Genomic DNA, 21,513 nt, shown 5'->3' with positions numbered 1-21,513 from the left:
GCTCGCTCCATCGGGCAAACGAGAATCGTGTAAGAAAGGCCACAAGACTGGATACAATCGATCTCTGGCTTAGGAGTGCGGTGTATACAGGCACTTATCAGAGGTTCTCTTTTTACACAACATACCTTTCAGCACCGCTGGATATTCGAGGTCTCTAAAGAGATCAGATATTAGAAGTTACCTACAGAAGCGGCACGTCTTACATAAATACCCCAAACACTGTTTATGTAAAAAGATGAAAACGTTTATATCAGATTCACATGTACATTTTCAAGTAACATCGCTCCAATAGAACAGAAGCCAAAGTCAGAAATAAATGGAGTTTCCATAAACTGCCAAACGAGCAGCTGTCCGTTGACATGAGCCATTACCTGCTCCAGATTATAGAGAGCGGTTTTTAGAATCATAATTACACGTTCTTGGTGCTAAAGAAAGCCTTTCATCACCTCGGCTCCCACATTCCAGCAGCACGGCGAGCCCCGAGAACAGAACATTATTTCTTCGGCTGCTAAACAGCACACTTTTATTCTCAGACTATTAAAGGGAACCCGCCATTAGTTATGGGGCCACTAAACCACCAGCAGGAAGGTGGGCATCATACACCCGGAGAAAAGTCCTGGACTCAGCTCAGATAAGTTCTATCGTGTTTTCAGCTAATAATGGAACGGCTGTTTTTCACAGGGGTACAATGCTGGTTCAGTGTCCCTAAACCTTGTGACGGTTTCCCTTTAAGGAGGCATCTTCCAATAATCTTACAGCTACGGCCATCTTGGAGTGTTGGCCTGCTGTTTACAAATCCTGAAAAAGTAAGCAAGAAAATTTTAAGGCAATATCTACTTTATCTTAAAGGATACGACCACTTTTGGAACAATTTTCTATTGATGCAATCTACTATAAGGACTAGAGATGAGCGAGCATACTCGGTAAGGCGATATACTCGAGAGAGCATCGCCTTTTTCGAGCACCTGCTGGCTCGTCCCTGAAGATTCGGGGGGTGGGGGCCGCGGGGCAGCGAGGGAGGAGAGTGAGAGAGATTCCTCTCTCCCTCCCGATCCCCTATGCAACCCCCCGCGGACCCCCCAAATCTTCAGGGACGAGCCAGCAGGTACTCAAGAAAGACAATGCTCTCTCTCGAGTATATCGCCTTACCAAGTATGCTCGCTCATCTCTAATAAGGACCCTTTTACACTGAATGGTTATCGTTCAGATTCTCGCTGGGTCGCAGGATAATCGTTCGGTGTAAATTCCGGCACGATCTAAACGAATAAGAATAATTTGTTGTCGTTCGAATCGTGCAGGCATAAAAACAAAACGATAATCGCCCTGTGAGAACAGGCAGTCATTCATCTATGACCGACTGCCTGTTCATTGTGAATGGAGGGAAGTGGTCAGAGCGATCGCCGTTCCGCTGCGCCTCCATTCACTGAGCGATGGTCATTCCTGTATGAAAGCACTGAAACGATTATGGTTGGGACAACCGTTGGACTCTTCTGCACCTGACAGTCGTCCCACGTAAAAGGGCCCTTTCATAAAATATTTCAAATAGTCTGATTAATATCCTTATGTTCCTCTGCAAACCTCTCTGGTAACAGACTACAAACAAATCCAATGTAGTGTCATGTTGCAATTCTACTCCCAACTATTCTCTTTTTCTTGTCAAGTTACAGCTGGTAAATTACACGGATTAGGTAACTGTTTGAAGGGAGCATGCAGTATCCGACTACACACGTTTGTGGGTAGTCTGTTACTATGGAGACACATAGGTTTGCAAAAGGAGCTGTATAAACAAAATAGAAGGATTTTATATATTTTTTAAAGAGTAACTACATTTTTTAAAAAATGTACACAATAGGCTTCTTTGCCCCCGTGATCTGTCCCCTGCGCTGTGTTAAATCTTATGTCTGTGCTGCCTGTTCCCCAGCACTGTGAATGGAGAAGCCGTTCTGTGCTGCAGACGGCTTCTCCCCTTCATACACCGGAGTCCAGGTGTCAGGAGTGTACAGTACTACATTCATAACCCAATGCAATGAGACCATGACAGAGCATCGGGTCGGGTGGAGAAGGAGAGCTGTTAAGGGAAGAAGCCTTCTGCAGTACAAACAGCTTGTTCCTAAACAGCACCAGGTAAGGAACAGAACAGGTAGGAGATTAATAAACACAGTGCAGTGCCAAGTAGTAGGAAAAAAAGTCAATGACATGTATAAAGCAGGCTTTAGTAATATATGTGACACAGTTGTGTCGGCACTAAAGAGAACAGGACCGACACAGCTAGCACGCCCCCTTCAGTTATGCAGTTAAGCGAAGACGGATTTCTCAGCTCCGTCTTCACATATCTGAAACGGGGTTTTGTACAAAAAAATGTACAGAATAGGCAGATAAAATCTATTCCAAAAAAGCTGAGAATGCCTTATTCTGTACATAAAAAAAGTGTAGTTACTCTTTAACAAAGACTATTCAGAAAGTTATTTCATTATTTATTTAAGATGCTTGTAAGAATAAAAAAAAATGTTGCAAAGGTAGTCATAGCCTTGAAGGGGTTCTCCAAGAATATATAAACAGCAACAGATATGGTCTAGCTTTCCGATCAGCATCATCATTGATGACATTTGTGGTGCGGATGCACTAACTTTGGAGATTTTGACAGGGAGGATAATGCTTGATGACATCAGATACATCCAAAACCAAATTTCAACTGTGAGGCTAGCCAAGGTCAACCATTCAATCATCCAAATATACTTCCCAGGGCAGATCTGTCTGATCTCCAAGCGTGAAGCAGTGCAGTTAGAAGTGTGCTGAAACATGGAGGGACATATTGTCTTGTAGTAAAATAGCTTGAAGGCACTGTGAGGTTTGAAGTCTTTAGTACTAACAGCATGTGAATAAGACGTCCTGAACACTAGTGTCACTGTCTTAAGAGGATGGTGAAAGACAGACAAGACAAATTCATCCCCAGTTTAAAATGATTGCATAGATGAGTCATTTGATCAGGTACTGACGTCACGTTAAATATAAAAAGGAAGATATGCCACCCAAACAATATGCTAACAATCACTACTACTGGAGCCTATGCACAGGGTAGAGGTATGGAAGATTTAAAAGGTCACTTGTGGGAGATTAAAAAAAAAAAAAAAAAAAAGACCTCCGTGACTAATGTGAATACAATACTTAATATATACATAATCAATCCTGTACAGAACTAGCCTACTATATACAAAAGACTAAGGCTGGCATGACAATGTTGGCTCTGCAAAGAGGTCATCAATATGCTTAGCACCATTTTGGTAAATAGCTCTAATGGAGTGTCCATAGTCATGGGGTATGGCCGAATTACATCACTTAAAGGATCCAACTGACTTATTTCTTAATGGCAAGACAAGGAGAATAAAGAGTTAGATGGCAGTGGCAGATTTCTCAGAGCATTGGCAACCTGGGACTTGTAAACTCAGTACATTGAGTTGATAAAGTGCAAACATCACATTGTTTTATTCTACATAGTACGTTCTGTATAGAACGTAACGTCCTTGTAAGGTCTCCCCTGTACATTCAGTATAATCACTCAGGGATAGTGAAGCTCCACATACACTGCAAATCCTGATTCAGCCTTCCATCCGTTCAAGAGGTAAAAATCGATCTGCACTATAACTAAGTCTAAGGGGAAGATGGATCGGATGTCCGCAGGCTTTCTGACTGGGCAGATTGTGAGCACTGCAGCAGGATCAAGTGCTGGGGAGGTGAGAAGACCACTTCTGGCCGTCTTGTGATTCTCTTATTGAGCCATAACCAGATACATATCCCTCCGATACAGCACTTTCTCTGAAGTCACTTGACCCGGTAGACTTGCAGCAGCAGGAACTTAGTGATGTCAGCAGACGAGTTCTGATCGCACGAGTGCATAAAACAAACATGATGCAGTTCGCTCCTCCCTGGAAACTATTCCCAATGCCCTGGTGATGAGGAAAAGACAAGAAGTTATGTAAATAAATAATGACAATGTATCATCCAATGTGTCCACATATCACTTGCTACAATAAAGCCAGGAAGCTAAACTAGAATACTGTGAACTTAAAGGCATAAATAAAAAAAGTCAAGACGGGCGATACAATATTATAGGTTATAATCATTAAGAACTTCAGAAGGAATGGTGATCCGGAGATTATTCTGATTGCCAGATTGGAGTCAGGAAGGATTTTTTTCCCTTAACCCCTTGAGTGGCGGGTTTCCTACCACCCTGTCGTGCCCACCAGGGCAGGTTTTTTAAAATGGTCTAATCATTGAATTTCAACTAATTTTGCAGTTGCATCTCAAGAGCCATAACTTTTTCATTTTTCCATTGACATGGCCATATAAGGGCTTGTTTTTTGCGGGGCAAGTTGTACTTTTTTTTAAACAGGGGGAGGAAAAAAAGAAAAGGGAAAAAAGGGGCCATGTCATTAAGGGGTTAAATAATGTATTAACTTCCTTCTCTGGGTCATTACGACGCACACGGATACCACATGTGTGATTGTATTTTTGATTTTTTACAAAGTAAAGGGAGACAAGTGTTTTTATAATTTTTAAATTTTTTATTTTTTTTTTGTCCCTTTAGGGGACTTCCACAGGGACCCATCAGGACCCCTGATCACATTTCGGGGGTCCGATGGTGACAGCCCTTTACATGCTGCAGTGACAGCCCTTTACATGCTGCAGTGACAGCCCTTTACATGCTGCAGTCACATAGACTGCAGCATGTAAAGGGTTAACACAGCAGAGATCGGAGGTTTTCTCTGATCTCTGCTGTAAGAGCAGGTACCTAGCTGTCCTCTCACAGCCAAGCACCAAGCTCTCCCTGCCACAGAGACCATCGGCTTGCTTCTGACAAGCCGATGGTCTCTATGGCAACCTGTAAACAAAGCAGGAGCTTGCCGGCATATCGGCAATATCTTCTGCTGGTTTTTCAAAGCCCTTGCACTGCTCTGTGTGGGTCTGTGCAGGCAGAGCACACTGTCACAGCTTGTGGCATTGTGCTCTGCAGCTCCCATAGTGATACATAGCCCGGAAATCTTCCGGGCTATGTCTCTATGAGCAGTGGAGCTCGTCCCGGAAAATTTCCGGGCGTGCCACTCAAGGGGTTAAATGGGGAAAATTGGCTTCTACCTCATTGGTTTTTTTCCCCTCTTTTCTCTGGATCAACAATAAAGGGGGTGGAGTCATATGCAGAACTGGATAGGCATATATGTCTTTTTTTGACCTTACATACTATTTTACCGTGGGTTCTCTATTTTGGGCAAGCTCTTCTTACTAAGGGGGTCATTATGCTGGTTTTTGCCAGCGATCAGCTGTAATCTGTGGGAGAACATGGCAGGAATTGTTAGAATTTTCTGCAGCGGGGTCACAGAATTGGTGCAGAGAAAAAGGGATGAGCATTGAAAATGTATGGATATACCCACAGAAACGTGGTGATTCGGTGGCAAAGAAATTATTAATTGTATAATGGAAGGTGCTGCCAGCCCGGAGATAAGCCACAATAATAAAAATGGAGTGTGGTATGAACTGAAAGATAAAAAGATCAAAATATTGGCGTGCAGTGAAACCTTCAAGGTGTGGAGAGAATCACACAGGCAGAAATATAAACCCAAATTCTCTAAATCCAGCAACAAGATGCGTTTCGAGGCAACAAGGCTCTTCCTCAGTTATGCACCCATTTTTGGGTAAGAAAGAGGTTTTTGGAAAAAGAGGTTTTCTAAACCTGAACTAAACGTTACAATGCAGCCATAGTTGGGCACCTTCCAGCATTACTGAGGAAGAGGCTTGCTGCCTTGAAACGGATCTTGTTGCTGGTTTTAGCAATAAAAAGCGATCAGGATTCAATGTTGGCTCTGTGCTTCTGCTTCTCTCCACACCTTGAAGGTGGCGCCGCACACTAATAGTTCTTCCCTTTTATTTTTCGGTTCCGTTTCTATATTCAGAACCATGTTGAGACGAATATGTAAAGATTATAAGCCGATGCAGTTCACAGACACAATGGGCCTCATTTATACATATTGTCCACAGCAACCAATCACAGTGGAGCTTTCATTTTACCACAGAAGTTTCAGAAATAAAAGCCGATTTCTGATTGGTTGCTTTGGGCAACAAAGATGGTTTCCCTGTTAGACAGTGCTGATAAGTGAGGCCCAATAGATCATTATGTATTGATTTAGGATAGCACAGGTAGCGGTCTATAGATAGAGTTCATGATGCCACTTACATGCAATATGACAAGGATGGGGTTGTGCACAGCTGGAGAATCGCAGAGAGTCAAAATAAAACGTATGGTGCTCCAGATACGGAGAAAGATGAAGATGATGGGGATGAAGATGAGCTTCTTGTCTGCCATGGTCCTAGGCTGGTACACAGGAGCTGATGATAGGATCGGACGGTATTCGGACAACGCCCTATGCTGAAGGCAGAAGGAAGAGGTCAGCACACACACCTAACACTTGTAGGGAGTGGAGATGATCTGGGAACTCCCATCACAAACCTACTAATTAGGTTTCTTCATCCCAAGTCTGACAAATATCAATTATCAAGTTCTATTTATTTATGATGCTACAATTTATATTAAAACAGGGCAGTATTATTTTTGCGCAGACAAGACCATAAACTCTCACAAGACCTCAGCATTAGTCCATGATGATCACCCCACCTGCCATAGAACATTTGGTTAGAGGCTCAGTTATATCTGTAGGGATGAAGGACGAGTGCTATGTGAATAAATATAACTCTCCTGCACCCCCTAGTGTTGCCATTGGGTAAAATGAGGACTATCTGCTTTCATAATGCTGTCAATTTTTATAGGTGTGGTGCACTGAGCGACAGCAGGGGTATACAAGCTGCCCGCTATGCCATTCTGTGCCAGCTGAATGCAGAAATGCTTGTATGTGTGTGGCTGCTAACATGTAGTTTTAGGGGCAGGAACGAACGAATAGTAAAGGTGCACTGGGTAGTCATCTCTGGGGCCCCCATATAGCAGGTGAATGGGGGTCCATTGACCCTTGTTTGGGACTCCACAGAGACATATATGGGTCAGAGGGAGCCATCTAGTAGTGCAGCCCTCTCCAACGTAGTTTAAGGGAGTTGTTAAAGGGGTTGTCCAGTTATAAACTACTGATGGTCTATTGTCAAGATAGATCATCAACACTAGATTGGTGAGGGTCTGCTGCACAGGACCCTCATGAATCAGCTGTTCTCTGGGCTGGTGGGTTAGTACACCGAGGTGATTTCTGCAGGAAGCAGAGAGCTCCATTCCCACTGCAGTGGCCAGGCTTGGTATTGCAGGCACTGAAATGAATTGGAACTTTGCCTGCAACACCATCCTGACCACTGCATTAGCAACGGAGTAGTCTCGTTCCTGCAGAAACCAGCTCAGTGAATGAGTGCACCGGGCCAGAGAACAGATCAAAGGGCGTCCTTGGTGGCAGGCACCCGCCAAATCTACTAGCAATGACGTATCCAAAGGACAAGCCATCAATTTCTGATACATGTGTGGAAGGATTTTCCTCCATTCCTTGGGGAGAGCTTCATACTGTGATGTGGGGGATGATGGACATGCACGTAGATGTCATTTTGATTCATCCTAAAGATGGTCAATGAGATTGAGATCCGAACTTTGGTATGGCCAATGATGTTTGCAGACATTCTGCTCCTCAAACCAAGCCTCAACACTGCTTGCTGTAGGACATGGTGCGCGGTCATGTTGATAGAGACACGGAGCAGTACCAAAGTATTGCACCGGGGTAGGTAGTGCCACATTGTACAAAATGTATCTATGCCTATTGGCGTTGAGGGCGGACTTCACTATAACCAATGGCCCTAGACCTTGCCAGCAGAAACACCCCCACACCATAACAGAACCTCTTCCAAACATCACTATTGGGACGATGCAGTCACGTAGAAACCACTCTGCAGGTAACCGCCACACCCAAGGGCTCATTCACACGACCGTATGTGTAAAACACTGCGTGGGTCACACAGCATTTTACCCATCTACGAGAGCCGGCCATCGCCGTGTATGGCAGCAAGTGCACAGCGCACGACCGCGTGTCTCATGCACGGTGTGACTTTTGTTTTTCCCCTCTCTCATAGCGTATTTGCATATGTATTGTTCTCCATACGCAATGCATTGCCTTATAGACAGCATTGCTTACACTACCCATACAGACGTATAGGGCTCCTACTGCATGATACGTGGTAAAATAGAGCATGCTGCAATCCTTTTCACACACGTCTACACGCTAATGTGAACGGATCGATGAAGTCCATGTACTTTCATTGACTCCATTCACCACGTGTCATGCCGGCGTGCATCATGTACATAATACATGCCGAAATCACAGTCGTGTGAATGAGTCCTAAATACAGCCATCCTAACAGAAGATGGGGTGCCGTGATTCATCTGCCTCTGTGCATACACTGCTGTGATGCTGGGTCTGTGTGCAGCCGCTCGTCCTTACAGATGGTTGTGGTGCTAATGGCCTGTGGGACCTCCTGAGCGAGCGTTTCAGCAACGTGCGTGATGCCTTCACAGCTCTTACAGTGCTCCGTTGTCCAAGTTCTGTCAGTTTACATAGTGTATATGGGGTGCAAAAGCCGTTTCCCAGGAGCCATAGGAGGAGATCTGTACTATAAATGAGAAGTGACAGTTCCGGGCACTGTCACATATTTCGCATAGGGGCATCAATTCTAGATACTCCAATCACTCCCTTCTTATTATAAGGACATCCATCCTCTGCTTTTCCTTTCATGATAGCTATGCGGATGGATGGACACAGCATTTGCTGAACCATCCCTACTTCTATAATATACATTATAAATGATAATTGCTTGTTGCAAGCATGGTCAATCCTTGACGGGCCGGAGATGACTGTTCAATGACTTGTACTGTGAATCTGTAAGGAGTAATAAAAGAAGTTCATACCGCTCTGCCAATGTGCTTCTTTATACGCAGGTACAGCACGGGTAAGACAAGATAAGCCAAGATCTCCCACGCCTTCCCAGTCAGCAGCATCCAAATCAGCTTGTCTTCAGCTTCGATGTTGATCCAACACCAACCAACCGAGACATAGGAAGCGTCATAGCCGATCTTCTGGAGGCACACGGCGGCCACGGTGATCACCAGAGGAACCCCCCAGCTGCGGGCAGAGAGGAACAAGTAACTAATACAACCCATAAGGTTTATTTCAAGCAAGAGACATTAACTCAAGGACACAGGATTATTCTGTTGGCAGCACCTGCGGGCACGGGTGAACAAACAGCTTTCAACTCCATCAATATGCCAAGTTCAAGACAAAGGTTTATCTGACAATTGTTGACAATGAATCATTTCAACCTGCAGCATATAGCACATACGTATTCCATAGTGTTGTACACTGGCTTCGGTCCTTTCCCCATAAGGGCTTGCAACCAAAAATAATTGGACACCGGAGCAAGTATATGTTAATAGTTAGTGGGGCTCCTTTGGTCCTAATAACATTGCATACTCTCTATGGTATACTTTCCAATAATGTCTGACACACTTCAGCTGGTATTTCCCTCCATTCATCCTGCAAATGTTTGACAAGTTCTCTCAAAGATGGATGCTGTTTATATTTCCTGATCAGACGTTCCACTTTGTTCCAAAGACGTTCAACATGGTTCATTTCAGGTCAGGACTCGGTGTAGTCAGTCCAATCATGGAAGATTCATATCCTTAAACCAGTGTAAAATGGTACTGGATTTGTGACGAGGCTCCTTGTCTTGTTGGAAGTATTGCTGACTGTTCTCAGGATTTTGCCACATTGTCAGCAGCATATTATTGTCTAGAATGTCAGGATACACCTCAGTGTTCATGGTTCTTGTCACTACAACCAACGGACCAAGACCATGCCACGTAAAACAACTTCTGCCACACACAACCGTTGGCACAGCACACTGGTCAAAAGGCGCTCTCCAGGTATCCTCCACACCCAGGTGCGTCCATATGATCTGAAGATGCAGTAGCCTGACGCGTCACTCCATAGAACGTTCTTTTATTGCTTAACTGTCTAATGACAACGCTCTATTGTAGATGGACAGATACATCATCTTTGAGAGAACTCACCAGACTTTTGCAGGATGGATGGAGGGAAATACCAGCTGAAGTGTAGTAGAAAGTAAGCCATGGAGAGTATCCGATGTCATTAGTACCAAGGGGCGGGGTGCAGCGGCTTATTAAATATTAACATATGTAAATAACCACTACTTTTGATTCCTACTCAAGTGTCCAATTACTTTTAGTAGGGTTGTGTGTATTCAATCATTTTGGAGTGTGGGAGTAACCCAGACTACCATGAGAAAACCCACGAGGAGAACATACAAACCCCATGCAGATGTTGTGGTTAGATTTGTGCCCAGAACCCCTGTGCCAACAACCGAGGCGCTATGCAGGTCAAATATTAAAAACAATGCAGATAACTAGAGCTATAACATTTATTACATGGCCCATCTATTGTTAAATTCCACCAAGAAATGCAATTAATATATTATTTATGTACCAAACGTTGAAAATGTACAAGCTGGAAGGATTTTTCATAAAAATTATTATACAACTTGGAAAGAGCAAATGACGCCGTATAATACGAAATTATACGACACGATAACAACAAGGAGAAGCCGAGGCGAGCGGCTGATGTAGCACGCTATAAATATTCCCCTCTCGCCAGCCAGAACGTCTCAGATCGCGGCTCGTGACACCAATGACACAGTCTATTTACTTTTTATCTGCATTCATGAGAAGCAATGTCAGCCCTGACCCCAATCTCACATGCAGAAGACCGGGCTTTTACCCCGTTCTGTACAAAGCTCTAGAGTTACAATGAAGATTAATGGCCCTTTTACGCACAACAAGAAATGCAGGATTCTTGTTTGTCCAAGCGAATGAGCCGGTGACATCATCATCATCATCGCCCGCTTGTTCGCGCTCCTAAAGCCTGCGTGGACAGCAAGATCATCAGTGAGAATCGTTCATGATACCCCTTGGAAAGGGTATCAGGAGACATGAGAGAGGAGAGCACCTAGAAGGTGTGTGAGGAGACTTATAAGGCCATGCATACTCCTCTAGGAAATATATGCAAATAAGGAAGATAGAACAATACCTCTCCAGCGCCACCTATTGGATGGAAACAGTCATGCAAATCAGTGTCAGAGCCTTTAAACAAGTTTTTATAACAATGATTGGGAATTTCCAATGATTGTATAAAGGGTACGAGAGGGTGAGGGCACAGCGATCCTAAGTGTCGGGTGATGAAATGCCTAGCTGCACTTTTATACAACTATATTGGTGCTATGACTTTCCATTATTTCCCTGTAAAATTGGAGAAAACAAGCTTTCCATGTAATAACCCCGTTATCGCAGCTTTAGCCAATTCCTATGGGATAAAGTCCACAGTACAAACTGCTACTCACAGGACTCATCTGCTCATTATTTAGAACATACATTACACCGATATGTTCAGAGACGCTATGGAGACAATTATAACCCCCCCACGACACACACCCTAATAAGCTTTGAAGCAGTGGCTCATGTAACAGAGCCAGGATAAGAAATAGGGAAATAGAACACTACCATCACATTTTCATATTCTATCGTTTTGTGCATGCAGCTCCTTTGCAGAAATATGTAAACTACAGCACAGTTAGCACAAGCATGTCAGCATGAGGAATGGGAGGTCGCGATGGAGATGCAGCTTAGAGGGTTGAAAGAATGAAGAGGGAAAAAAAACTAAATACATGCTTCACAAGGATTATGCGAGGAGCTCTGAACTTGTAGCTCCACAAGCAGACATGCTGAAGAAGCAATATACACTGAAGGGGCCAGTTTATCAGAGACCTGCTGAGAGGAAGGGTTTGTTAATTCATGCAATTTGCTACAAATACTGAGTGTCTCCATTAGCATGGTGCAACAGAAATGTGGATGTATCTGACCAGGTGATGTTTATTCACTCTTCAGTGATCCGATTTTTGCGCTCTTTTGCCTACCGTAATCCTAGGCTGTTTTTACACAGAGCAAGAAATCATTTGCAGGAGAGAACGATGACAGATTTCGCATGTGCAGACTCTTTATGCAGGCATATAGAACAATGTAATTTCGTTAGCTAGAACGTTTAGTGACCGAATGATCACAGTTTACACGAAACAAGCGAACAGTGATTTTTTTAAACACTAATTGTTCCGTGTAAAAGGGCCTTTAGATGCAAATAGAAAAATCGAGGGGGGGGGGGGGGAAATCAAATAGATGAAGCTAATTGCGCTGAGCCTTAAATGATGAAATGGTAAAGAAGCTATTGTGATAGGAGCTGCCAGCCTAGTATTTGCTAGGTCACATGGGTGTTAGATGCTGATGTGGTGTAAACAAAAAGCACTTAGGGGCATGGAGGAACCCAACTGACTTCAATCACTGACGCATGAGGATTGCCAGTGGTGTTTGAAACAAAAGAAGGACTTTATTTAGAAGCCAGCATGCAGGACGTTTCCAGGGATTATCCTCTTCCTCAGACAGCTGAGCAAATACACTGGGAGAAGTCGCAGATCTTCGTGTCCCCATAGTGTATACAGCTTGTGCCCATAGATGATCAGAGAGCAGGTCAGAGGTCACATATCCTTATCTCTGGCCATATGATACACCATGGTTATCAATGGGCACAAGCTGTACACACAATGGGGATATGCAGATCTGCTACTTCTCCCAATGTATTTGTTCAGCTGTCTGATGAAGAGGGTAATCCCTCGAAACGTCCAACATGCTGGCTTTTAAATAAAGTCATTCTTTTAGTTCAAGCATCACTGGGAATCCTCATGTTTCTATGATTGAAGTCAGTTGGGATGCTCCATGCCCCTTAGTATGTGGTGCTTATTCTACTGCTGGAGCCTTAAGGCCCTTTTACACGGGCTGAGAGTTTCACGAGTCTCGTTTGCCCGGGCTGGTGACGCCATCACCATCTTGTTCACGTTCGGGCAGCCGCTTTAGACTGCACGATAGGATTGAACGCAGAGCGTCCCTGTATATTCTGGTCTCCACAACAAGGACCCCCAATTCTTCCATGTTCATTCACAAACTATTTTTGTACTTTTCCCCCCTCCAAATTGAAAAGATCACACTTGAGAAAACATATCCAGACAAGTGTGTAACTGCTGCTAATGACCCTGAAAGTGCCTATGGAGAACATAACAGATGAGAGGAATATAAGATACTTCAAGTCGGAAGGGACAGCACTGAATTCTGGAACTTAAGGTCTTTTTTTAATATAGAGCATGTCCCCCTAAATAAAATTATATATATTTGATTGAATCCATATATTTGTAATACCCAAGGGGGATTAATGTGGATTGTCCCTCTATCAGAATTAGTGACACTAATCCCTAACCTATACACAATTGGACATCTGAGCAAGAATCAAAAGTAGTATTTATTTCCATATATCAATGCTTAGTGTGGGTCCTTTGGCCCTAATGACATTGGATACTCTCTGTGGCATACTTTAACTAACGTCTGATACACTTCAGTTGGTGTTTCCCTCCATTCATCCTGCAAAGGTCTGGAGAGTTCTCTCAAAGAAGATAAATACTGTTCATACAGATGTATTTTACTTTATCTTGACTCGGTGTGCTGTGCCATCAGGGTGGCTTATTTACACTTTCAATGGATTTTGATGGACGCTGTTCATATTTCCCGACTCGACTTTTCAGTTCATCTCAAAGATGTTCAGTAGGGTTCAGGTCGGGACTCTGTGCAGCCAGTCCAATCGTGGAAGATCCATAACCTCAAACCAACATAAAACAGAGTTGGACTTGTGATGAGGCGCGTCGTCTTGTTGGAAGTATTGCTGACCATTTTCAAAGTTTTGCCCCATTTTCGGCAGCACATTATCGCTAAGATACAACTTTATGTTCACACCGTGCTTAATTGTTGGCACAACACACTCAGGCAAAAGGCGTTCCCCATCATCCTCCACACCCAGGTACATCCATCTGCTTTGAAAATGGAGTAGTGCATTTCATTACTCCGTAAAACGTTCTTCCGTTGCTACGTTGAGAGAACTTGCCAGATGTTTGCAGGATGAGTGGAGGGAAATACCAGCTGAGGTGAATCAGAAAGTATGGCATGGAGTGTATCCGATCTCATCAGGGCCAAAGGAGATCCCACTGAGTATGAATACATGTAAGTAAATACTACTTATAATTCTTGCTCAGTTGTCCAATTACTTTTGGTAGGATAGTATATATGTTTCCTGTGGATTGTCCTTTTATCAGTACAATAATACCTATATACGCATGCATCTCTCGTCCCTTTTGCTGTATCACGACTCCCATCCCGCCTTCTTATTCACCCCCATATCCTTAGATACCAATACCTGACAACCCAATGAACGTTTTGCGGATAGCTAATGAAGGTATATGAGCGCCTTTAGGCTCAATCAGGGTTGTTAGCAGATGCTGGAGACACTTGGGCCACTATAAAGAATATGGCAATGCATATAGATACAGTTGTATGTGGCAAAGGCTGGGCACCGGGCAAAAGCCCAAGGGAATATGCCCTTCTGCTACTATGTAGCAACCACTGGGCTCAATGCAACATCAAGCCATGTTCCTGTGTTGTAAGTCTAACACAATCAGCAGCTGCACTGGATACATGGTCAGCCAGTGAATGAAGAACAAGGCGGTTGGGAAATAGCTTTTTTCCCCCCGATTTGCAGTTTCTTAACTCAAGTGGTGCGAGAACAGAGACAAACCAGGAGCCAACGTGGTAGAAACGATCCATCCGGCTCACGAAGGTGTTTGCAGCATTAACCCCATTGTGATTGTATTGTGATCTCTTCTTATGTTGGGCGTTATAGCAGGTTGTTCAAATGAAGGCTTGGCACGCCCGTATGCAGAGCCAGTATGCAAAACCGATCCGACCAGGCCACTACTTTTAGTTGTTCTGGTTTGTCCTGTTGGAAGCCTGAAGGCTTTTATGACAAAGCAATCCTCTCACAAGGATTATGTGGATTTCTACGGAAATAATCAGCAAATTCGATGCGTGTAAACTTATCCCAACTCCTCAAACTGCAAAGAGAAAAGTTCAACTTTCTAAAGTTGTCAGACAAGAAGTTCTTGTTTGTTCTCAGTTATAAAAGTGCAGGCGGCCGCGGTCACATGGAAATCTTGTTTACTCTAATTATAGAAGATGAGTCGATTCCTTTCAAGGCATTCCTCAAGTTAACTGCCCGAGATATTAGAAAGATCAACAAAATCAGAAAAAGAACAGAAGTCTAAATCTACAGTGTCGGACAAAGGCCGTGTTGTTTGAATGGAACATTCCCTCCAGTGACGTGCTGCTTACAGGTCACCACCACTAGGGGGCCATTTAGACCTGCCGATTTCTCGTTTGAATGATGTTAGAGTTCGCTCGGGCAGCCCGTTTATACAAGCAGACACATCGTTGGCTCATTCCCATTTACTGTATAAGTGAATGAGAATGACTGCATGATGGGTATATAAACCGAATGATAAATGAACGAGCCAACGATCATTTTTAAACCTGCATAAAATGAACGATCTATCGTTGGCTGCGTTCACACTTTAACGATTATCGCTCGTTTGAATGATAATCGTTACGTGTAAAAGGGGGTCTTCATTGGCCCTAATGATATTAGATACTGTCCGTGCCAAACTTTCTAATGTCTGATACACTTCAGCTGTTATTTCCCTCCACTTATCCTGCAAATGTCTGGCGAGTTCTCTCTCTCGAAGATGCATTATCCCATCTACAATGGTGAGGGAGCGTCGTCATTGGTGAGATGAAGAATGTTCTATGGAGTGAGGAATCACACTACTTCATCTTCACATTAGATGTACGTACCTGGGTGTGGGGGATGATGGGGAACGCCTTATGACTGAGTGTGTTGTGCCACCAGTTAAGTATGACGGAGGTTCTGTCATGGTCTGGGGATGTTTTACGTTACATAGTCTCAGTCCGTTGGTTGTAGTGACGAGAACCATGAACACAGAGGTGTCCCTGACATTGGAGACAATAATGTGCTGCAGACAATGTGGCAATAATCTGGGAATGGTCAGCAATACTTCCTACCACACTGTTTTACGTTGGTGTGAGGCTATGGATGTGCATTGATTAGACTGACCTGAACCCTGCTGAACATCTTTGGGATGGACTGAAACTGGGTCAGCAAATATGAACTGCCCATCTTCTTTGAGAGACCTCGACAGACGTTTGCAGGCTGAATGGAGGGAAATACCAGCTGAAGTGCATCAGATATTAATAGAAAGTACACCATAGAGATTATCGGATGTCATTAAGGCCAAAGAAGCCACACTAAGTATTATCACATGGTAATAAATACTTTTGGTAGGATAGTAGATCTACTTTGCATGAAGCCACTCAGCTATTCCCCAACAGATGACAATGTGGAAATCAAGATTGGACACATTGGATTTCAACATGCCTAATCCCTTGTTCCCGCAGGAGATAAGCTGCTGAGCCAGAGACCCCATATCTGACATCAATGAGCCATGCTTCCTGAATCATCTCTTTTCAAGGAGTGAGGGAAGGAAAGAAAATTGCTTTGAGCTTTCCTCTTTCACAGAAGTATTTCTCACTCGTGTCCTTTCAGATACCGGTTGGACAAGGTTACTAGACTCGCTCCACGACACCATTAATGGCTACTATTTAAATTCCCCCAAGGTCACACATGGGGACCTGCTAAACAGGCCCGGAGAGCGCCCACGGCTCACTGAAGGTGCACTGTATAATCTGCTTTCAGATCTTGCAGCTAGATTAGTCTTAATACGACTACGGATCTCTTATTTACTAGCGAAGCATAATCCGACCCATCGCGCCGCTCCCGAAACTGCTGCTGGTTTCAGTAATGCTTTTTCAGAATAGAAAGGGGAAGGAACTCGGAGTCTTGAGATCAGTGTTTTCTCAAAGGGAACTTTCTGTAAATGAGTTATGCTTCGGTCATACTTACACTGGAGTTTACATTGTTCGGCACGATTATAGATGCTAAACAATGGAAGTGCCAAATCTAGCAGTTCGCTGACATGACACCATTGATTACACCGGGTCTATGGGGCTTCCATCAGGTCACCTAGCATTTTTAAGGAAAAAAAAAAAATTCTACAGTTTGTCCAGGATTTTGTGCTGGAAGCTCTGAACGAAGCCAGCAAAACAGATGCCAACAAAGCTTTATGTTCATTGTATGGCAACCTGCCACGGACCAGCAGGGCCGCCCTTCGAGATATGCCAGCTGTGCAGTCACATACTGTAACTCCTGTAGGGGGCGGCACTTGGGATGTCTAAGCACCCACAGCTTGCATCTCATTCCCAGACTTTGTGCACAAACTTCTGGAAAGACCGGATAGTTTACTGATCGGACAGGTTGCACAGGGCACCAACCATTCCCGCTGTGCAGTGATACTACAACTCCCAGCAGGCACCAGCTTGCAAAGCAAGCTGGAGGACTAGCAGTATCACAAATGCTAGAGGGCCACAGACTGCAGACAACTAGAATCGTGCAAACCAACTGTATACAAAAGGAATGACCTTGTCCTAGTGCCCTGGGTGACGGCGGGGAACTTTATGGAGATTTTCCACTGTTCACTTTGGAGAAATGCAGAGGAAATACACAGGAAAAGCCACTCAAATGCAAAGGGATTCCCCAAAGGTTTCCAGCTTCTATTGTAATGATTTTTTTCCCCATACAACTAATTAACATTGATATATAGGAACCAGTAGAACGTGTTGGTTGCAAATAAGGGAGATGGAACAATACCTCCACCGCGTCACCTATTGAAATGTAGCATTCCTTCAAATCACTGTTAGACTCTTTATACAAGCCTTGTAACAATGGCTGGGAATTGAAAGCAAAGCCAGAAACAACACAGACAGCTGTTTCGGTGAGTGAGGAGACTTATTAGGCCATGCACGCTCCTCTGGGTAAGCACATTTGTCTATTTTAGCATTTCAATCCATGTGTTTCCGTCAGCACTAAGAACCATCATGTTGCACTTTCTACTCACCTGATCAGGTGGAACCAGTAAACCATGTGCTCTGCAAGGCTCTGCTGCGACTGTACAATAGTGATATAGAGGTACAGGGCCACCGCCATAGTCCAGAAGAACGAGCTGGTATTGGAAAAGGTGGAAAGAGCCCCCTGGACAATGCAGTCCCAGCTTGAGGTCTGGAAGTCTCGCAGCACTCCATAGAAGTAGGAGGCAGACGAGAATAGGTCCACCACCGACAAGAAGAGTAGAAGCTGGCGCGGGCGACTCCGGAGCTCAGGCCAACGAATATAGGTGAAAATAATGAGTAAAGATCCCAGGAAAGAGAAGGCACAGGACAAGAGGACGATCACCTGCTCAGACAGGTACAAGTCCTCCGGAGGAATGACCATCCAGGCCATTGCGATTATCAGCGAATCCTAGCAAAGAAAAAAAAATATCATTCATTTCGGTACAATTCATTCTATAAGGAACCTATAATGTGACAGTGAAAGCTGAACCCTTTGGGGGCGCTGCAGCCACCATGTGTGTCCTCATAGGAGCAAAACATCATGATGATTTATGTGCGGTGCAGCGGATTGTCACATAGAATCTTCCACTCTTAAAGGGTAACAAACTTTTAAAAAACTTTTGACACATCAGAGCAACATGTTAAAAGTTTTGATCGGTGGAGGTCCTGGTGCTGAGACCACTGCTGATTGCTCAAATGAAGGGTCTGCGGAGCTCACCTGACTGCTGTGCACCTTTTGTTGGCTTCTTCTGGCAGCTGAAGACAGACGCATAGACTTTATTAGACATCTATGCTTCCATCCTTAACACCTTGGCTTCTCAGCACCGGGACCAAAACTGATCAAAACCTTCTGATATATCAAAAGTTTTTATAAAGTGCAGTTACACTTGAAGTACTTTTTACACGAACCGAGAGTTCGCAGGAACGCTCATTTGGCTGAAAAATCGAGCTCCTCCATAAGGCGGGTGCTGTAAATGGTGCGGAATTTTCGACAATGTATGCAAACGCTCCCTGCTCATTCTCCTATATAAAGAGGATGACGAGCAGCCGATGAATGACCGCTGTATGGCGACGAATGACGGTGTGAATGAGCGGTCGTCCCCTTAGAGCAGATAGTCTTCCCGTAAGCTCATTGTCGGTCGGTGGTCGTTAGCAGGGGCAGATCTATCCATCATATGAAGGGACCGTTAGCTACACAAAGACAATACTGGAGCTCTGTATCTACAAGCCGGCTCCCACATGTGACAATGTATACATTCCCTTATAGCGACACTTCTGTGTGTACAGAGTCTTAACACAAAGCACTTGTCTGATAAGGTGCTAAACCCACAGAGGAAATGATCAGTGAGTGATAATAGAGGCATGTGGACGAGGGACTACAGCGCCCCCCGGAATACAGATGTTAGATCCAGTGTGAGGAGCAAGGGGGGCAGCCTGTATATACCACTACAAGGACAGGGGTATATGCTATGAGGACAGGGGTATACAGCCCACTGACCCCCCTGTATATGCTATGAGGACAGGAGTATACAGCCCACTGACCCCCCTGTATATGCTATGAGGACAGGGGTATACAGCCCACTGACCCCCCTGTATATGCTACGAGGACAGGGGTATACAGCCCACTGACCCCCCTGTATATGCTATGAGGACAGGAGTATACAGCCCACTGACCCCCCTGTATATGCTATGAGGACAGGAGTATACAGCCCACTGACCCCCCTGTATATGCTATGAGGACAGGAGTATACAGCCCACTGACCCCCCTGTATATGCTATGAGGACAAAAGTATACAGCCCACTGACCCCCCTGTATATGCTATGAGGACAGGAGTATACAGCCCACTGACCCCCCTGTATATGCTATGAGGACAGGAGTATACAGCCCACTGACCCCCCTGTATATGCTATGAGGACAGGAGTATACAGCCCACTGACCCCCCTGTATATGCTATGAGGACAGGAGTATACAGCCCACTGACCCCCCTGTATATGCTATGAGGACAGGAGTATACAGCCCACTGACCCCCCTGTATATGCTATGAGGACAGGAGTATACAGCCCACTGACCCCCCTGTATATGCTATGAGGACAGGAGTATACAGTCCACTGACCCCCCTGTATATGCTATACAGCCCACTGACCCCCCTGTATATGCTATACAGCCCACTGACCCCCCCTGTATATGCTATACAGCCCACTGACCCCCCCTGTATATGCTATGAGGACAGGAGTATACAGTCCACTGACCCCCCTGTATATGCTATACAGCCCACTGACCCCCCTGTATATGCTATGAGGACAGGAGTATACAGTCCACTGACCCCCCTGCATATACTATGAGGACAGGAGTATACAGTCCACTGACCCCCCTGTATATACTATGAGGACAGGAGTATACAGTCCACTGACCCCCCTGTATATACTATGAGGACAGGAGTATACAGTCCACTGACCCCCCCCCCTGCATATACTATGAGGACAGGAGTATACAGTCCACTGACCACGCTGTATATACTACTATGAGGACAGTGACTTGTATATACTATATTTGCTATGAGGACAGGGTATACAGCCTACTGACCTGCCCGGAGCAGCCCTCCTCCCGTCCCCGTATCTTCTTCTTCCAGGAGCCTCAGCAGTATGCAGGGAGGAGCCTCGTCCCGGGACATCCGGAGGGAGCAGGAAACGTCTTTAGCCGGGGAGGAATGCCGGGACCGGCCGCCGAGCAGAGAACTCCGAAGTAACGTCTGAGACTTCTCTACAGCACTGCTGCCAGCGCTGTACACCTTCATCCAGCCGCTAGGGGCGCTGCGTAGCTGAATCGCTCCAAGTGTAGTGGGACAGAGAGAAGCTATAACCAGCCGCTAGGGGCGCTGTGTAGCTGAATCGCTCCAAGTGTCGTGGGACAGAGAGAAGCTATAACCAGCCGCTAGGGGCGCTGTGTAGCTGAATCGCTCCAAGTGTCGTGGGACAGAGAGAAGCTATAACCAGCCGCTAGGGGCGCTGTGTAGCTGAATCGCTCCAAGTGTCGTGGGACAGAGAGAAGCTATAACCAGCCGCTAGGGGCGCTGTGTAGCTGAATCGCTCCAAGTGTCGTGGGACAGAGAGAAGCTATAACCAGCCGCTAGGGGGGCTGTGTAGCTGAATCGCTCCAAGTGTCGTAGGACAGAGACGCTATAACCAGCGGCCAGCCTCGGCCGCTCTGTGCACTTCCAGTCACCTGCCCGCAGGAGGCGCTATGCTCCTGTCTAGTAATAGGACAGGACATTTGTTGTCTCGTTTCTCAATGTCTGTGAGCTGCCTACTTGCTTGGTGATGTAGCAGAGCTCATGTGACAATCCCCCTCGTGGTGCAGATATCCCAGGACACTTGAGACGTCTTGAGGAGTCCGTGCAGGACACGTAGTAGCAGCTTTGAAGGACCTACGCAATATTAGGGCTCCTTGACGCCACCGTGTTATTGCAGCA

At 45.0% G+C, this 21,513-nt stretch overlaps 1 protein-coding gene across 1 annotated transcript; it reads right to left on the bottom strand.

Annotated features, from left to right (window-relative positions):
* Positions 1-222: 222 nt before the first annotated feature.
* GPR157 (G protein-coupled receptor 157) lies at positions 223-20,852 on the bottom strand. Its single transcript, XM_066606864.1, has 5 exons — positions 20,628-20,852; positions 18,052-18,452; positions 8,936-9,149; positions 6,227-6,418; positions 223-3,944 (listed from the first exon to the last, which is right to left on the bottom strand). Exons 2-5 carry the CDS (start codon positions 18,432-18,434, stop codon positions 3,717-3,719), a joined length of 1,017 nt encoding a protein of 338 aa, XP_066462961.1. The 5' UTR covers positions 18,435-18,452; positions 20,628-20,852; the 3' UTR covers positions 223-3,716.
* Between the last annotated feature and the right edge of the window lie 661 nt (positions 20,853-21,513).

This window comes from Eleutherodactylus coqui, chromosome 6 (assembly GCF_035609145.1).
Source record: "Eleutherodactylus coqui strain aEleCoq1 chromosome 6, aEleCoq1.hap1, whole genome shotgun sequence".
Taxonomy (NCBI): Eukaryota; Metazoa; Chordata; class Amphibia; order Anura; family Eleutherodactylidae; genus Eleutherodactylus; species Eleutherodactylus coqui.
The sequence above is the reverse complement of the archived record's forward strand: the minus strand, read 5'-3'. Positions and strand labels throughout refer to the sequence as shown.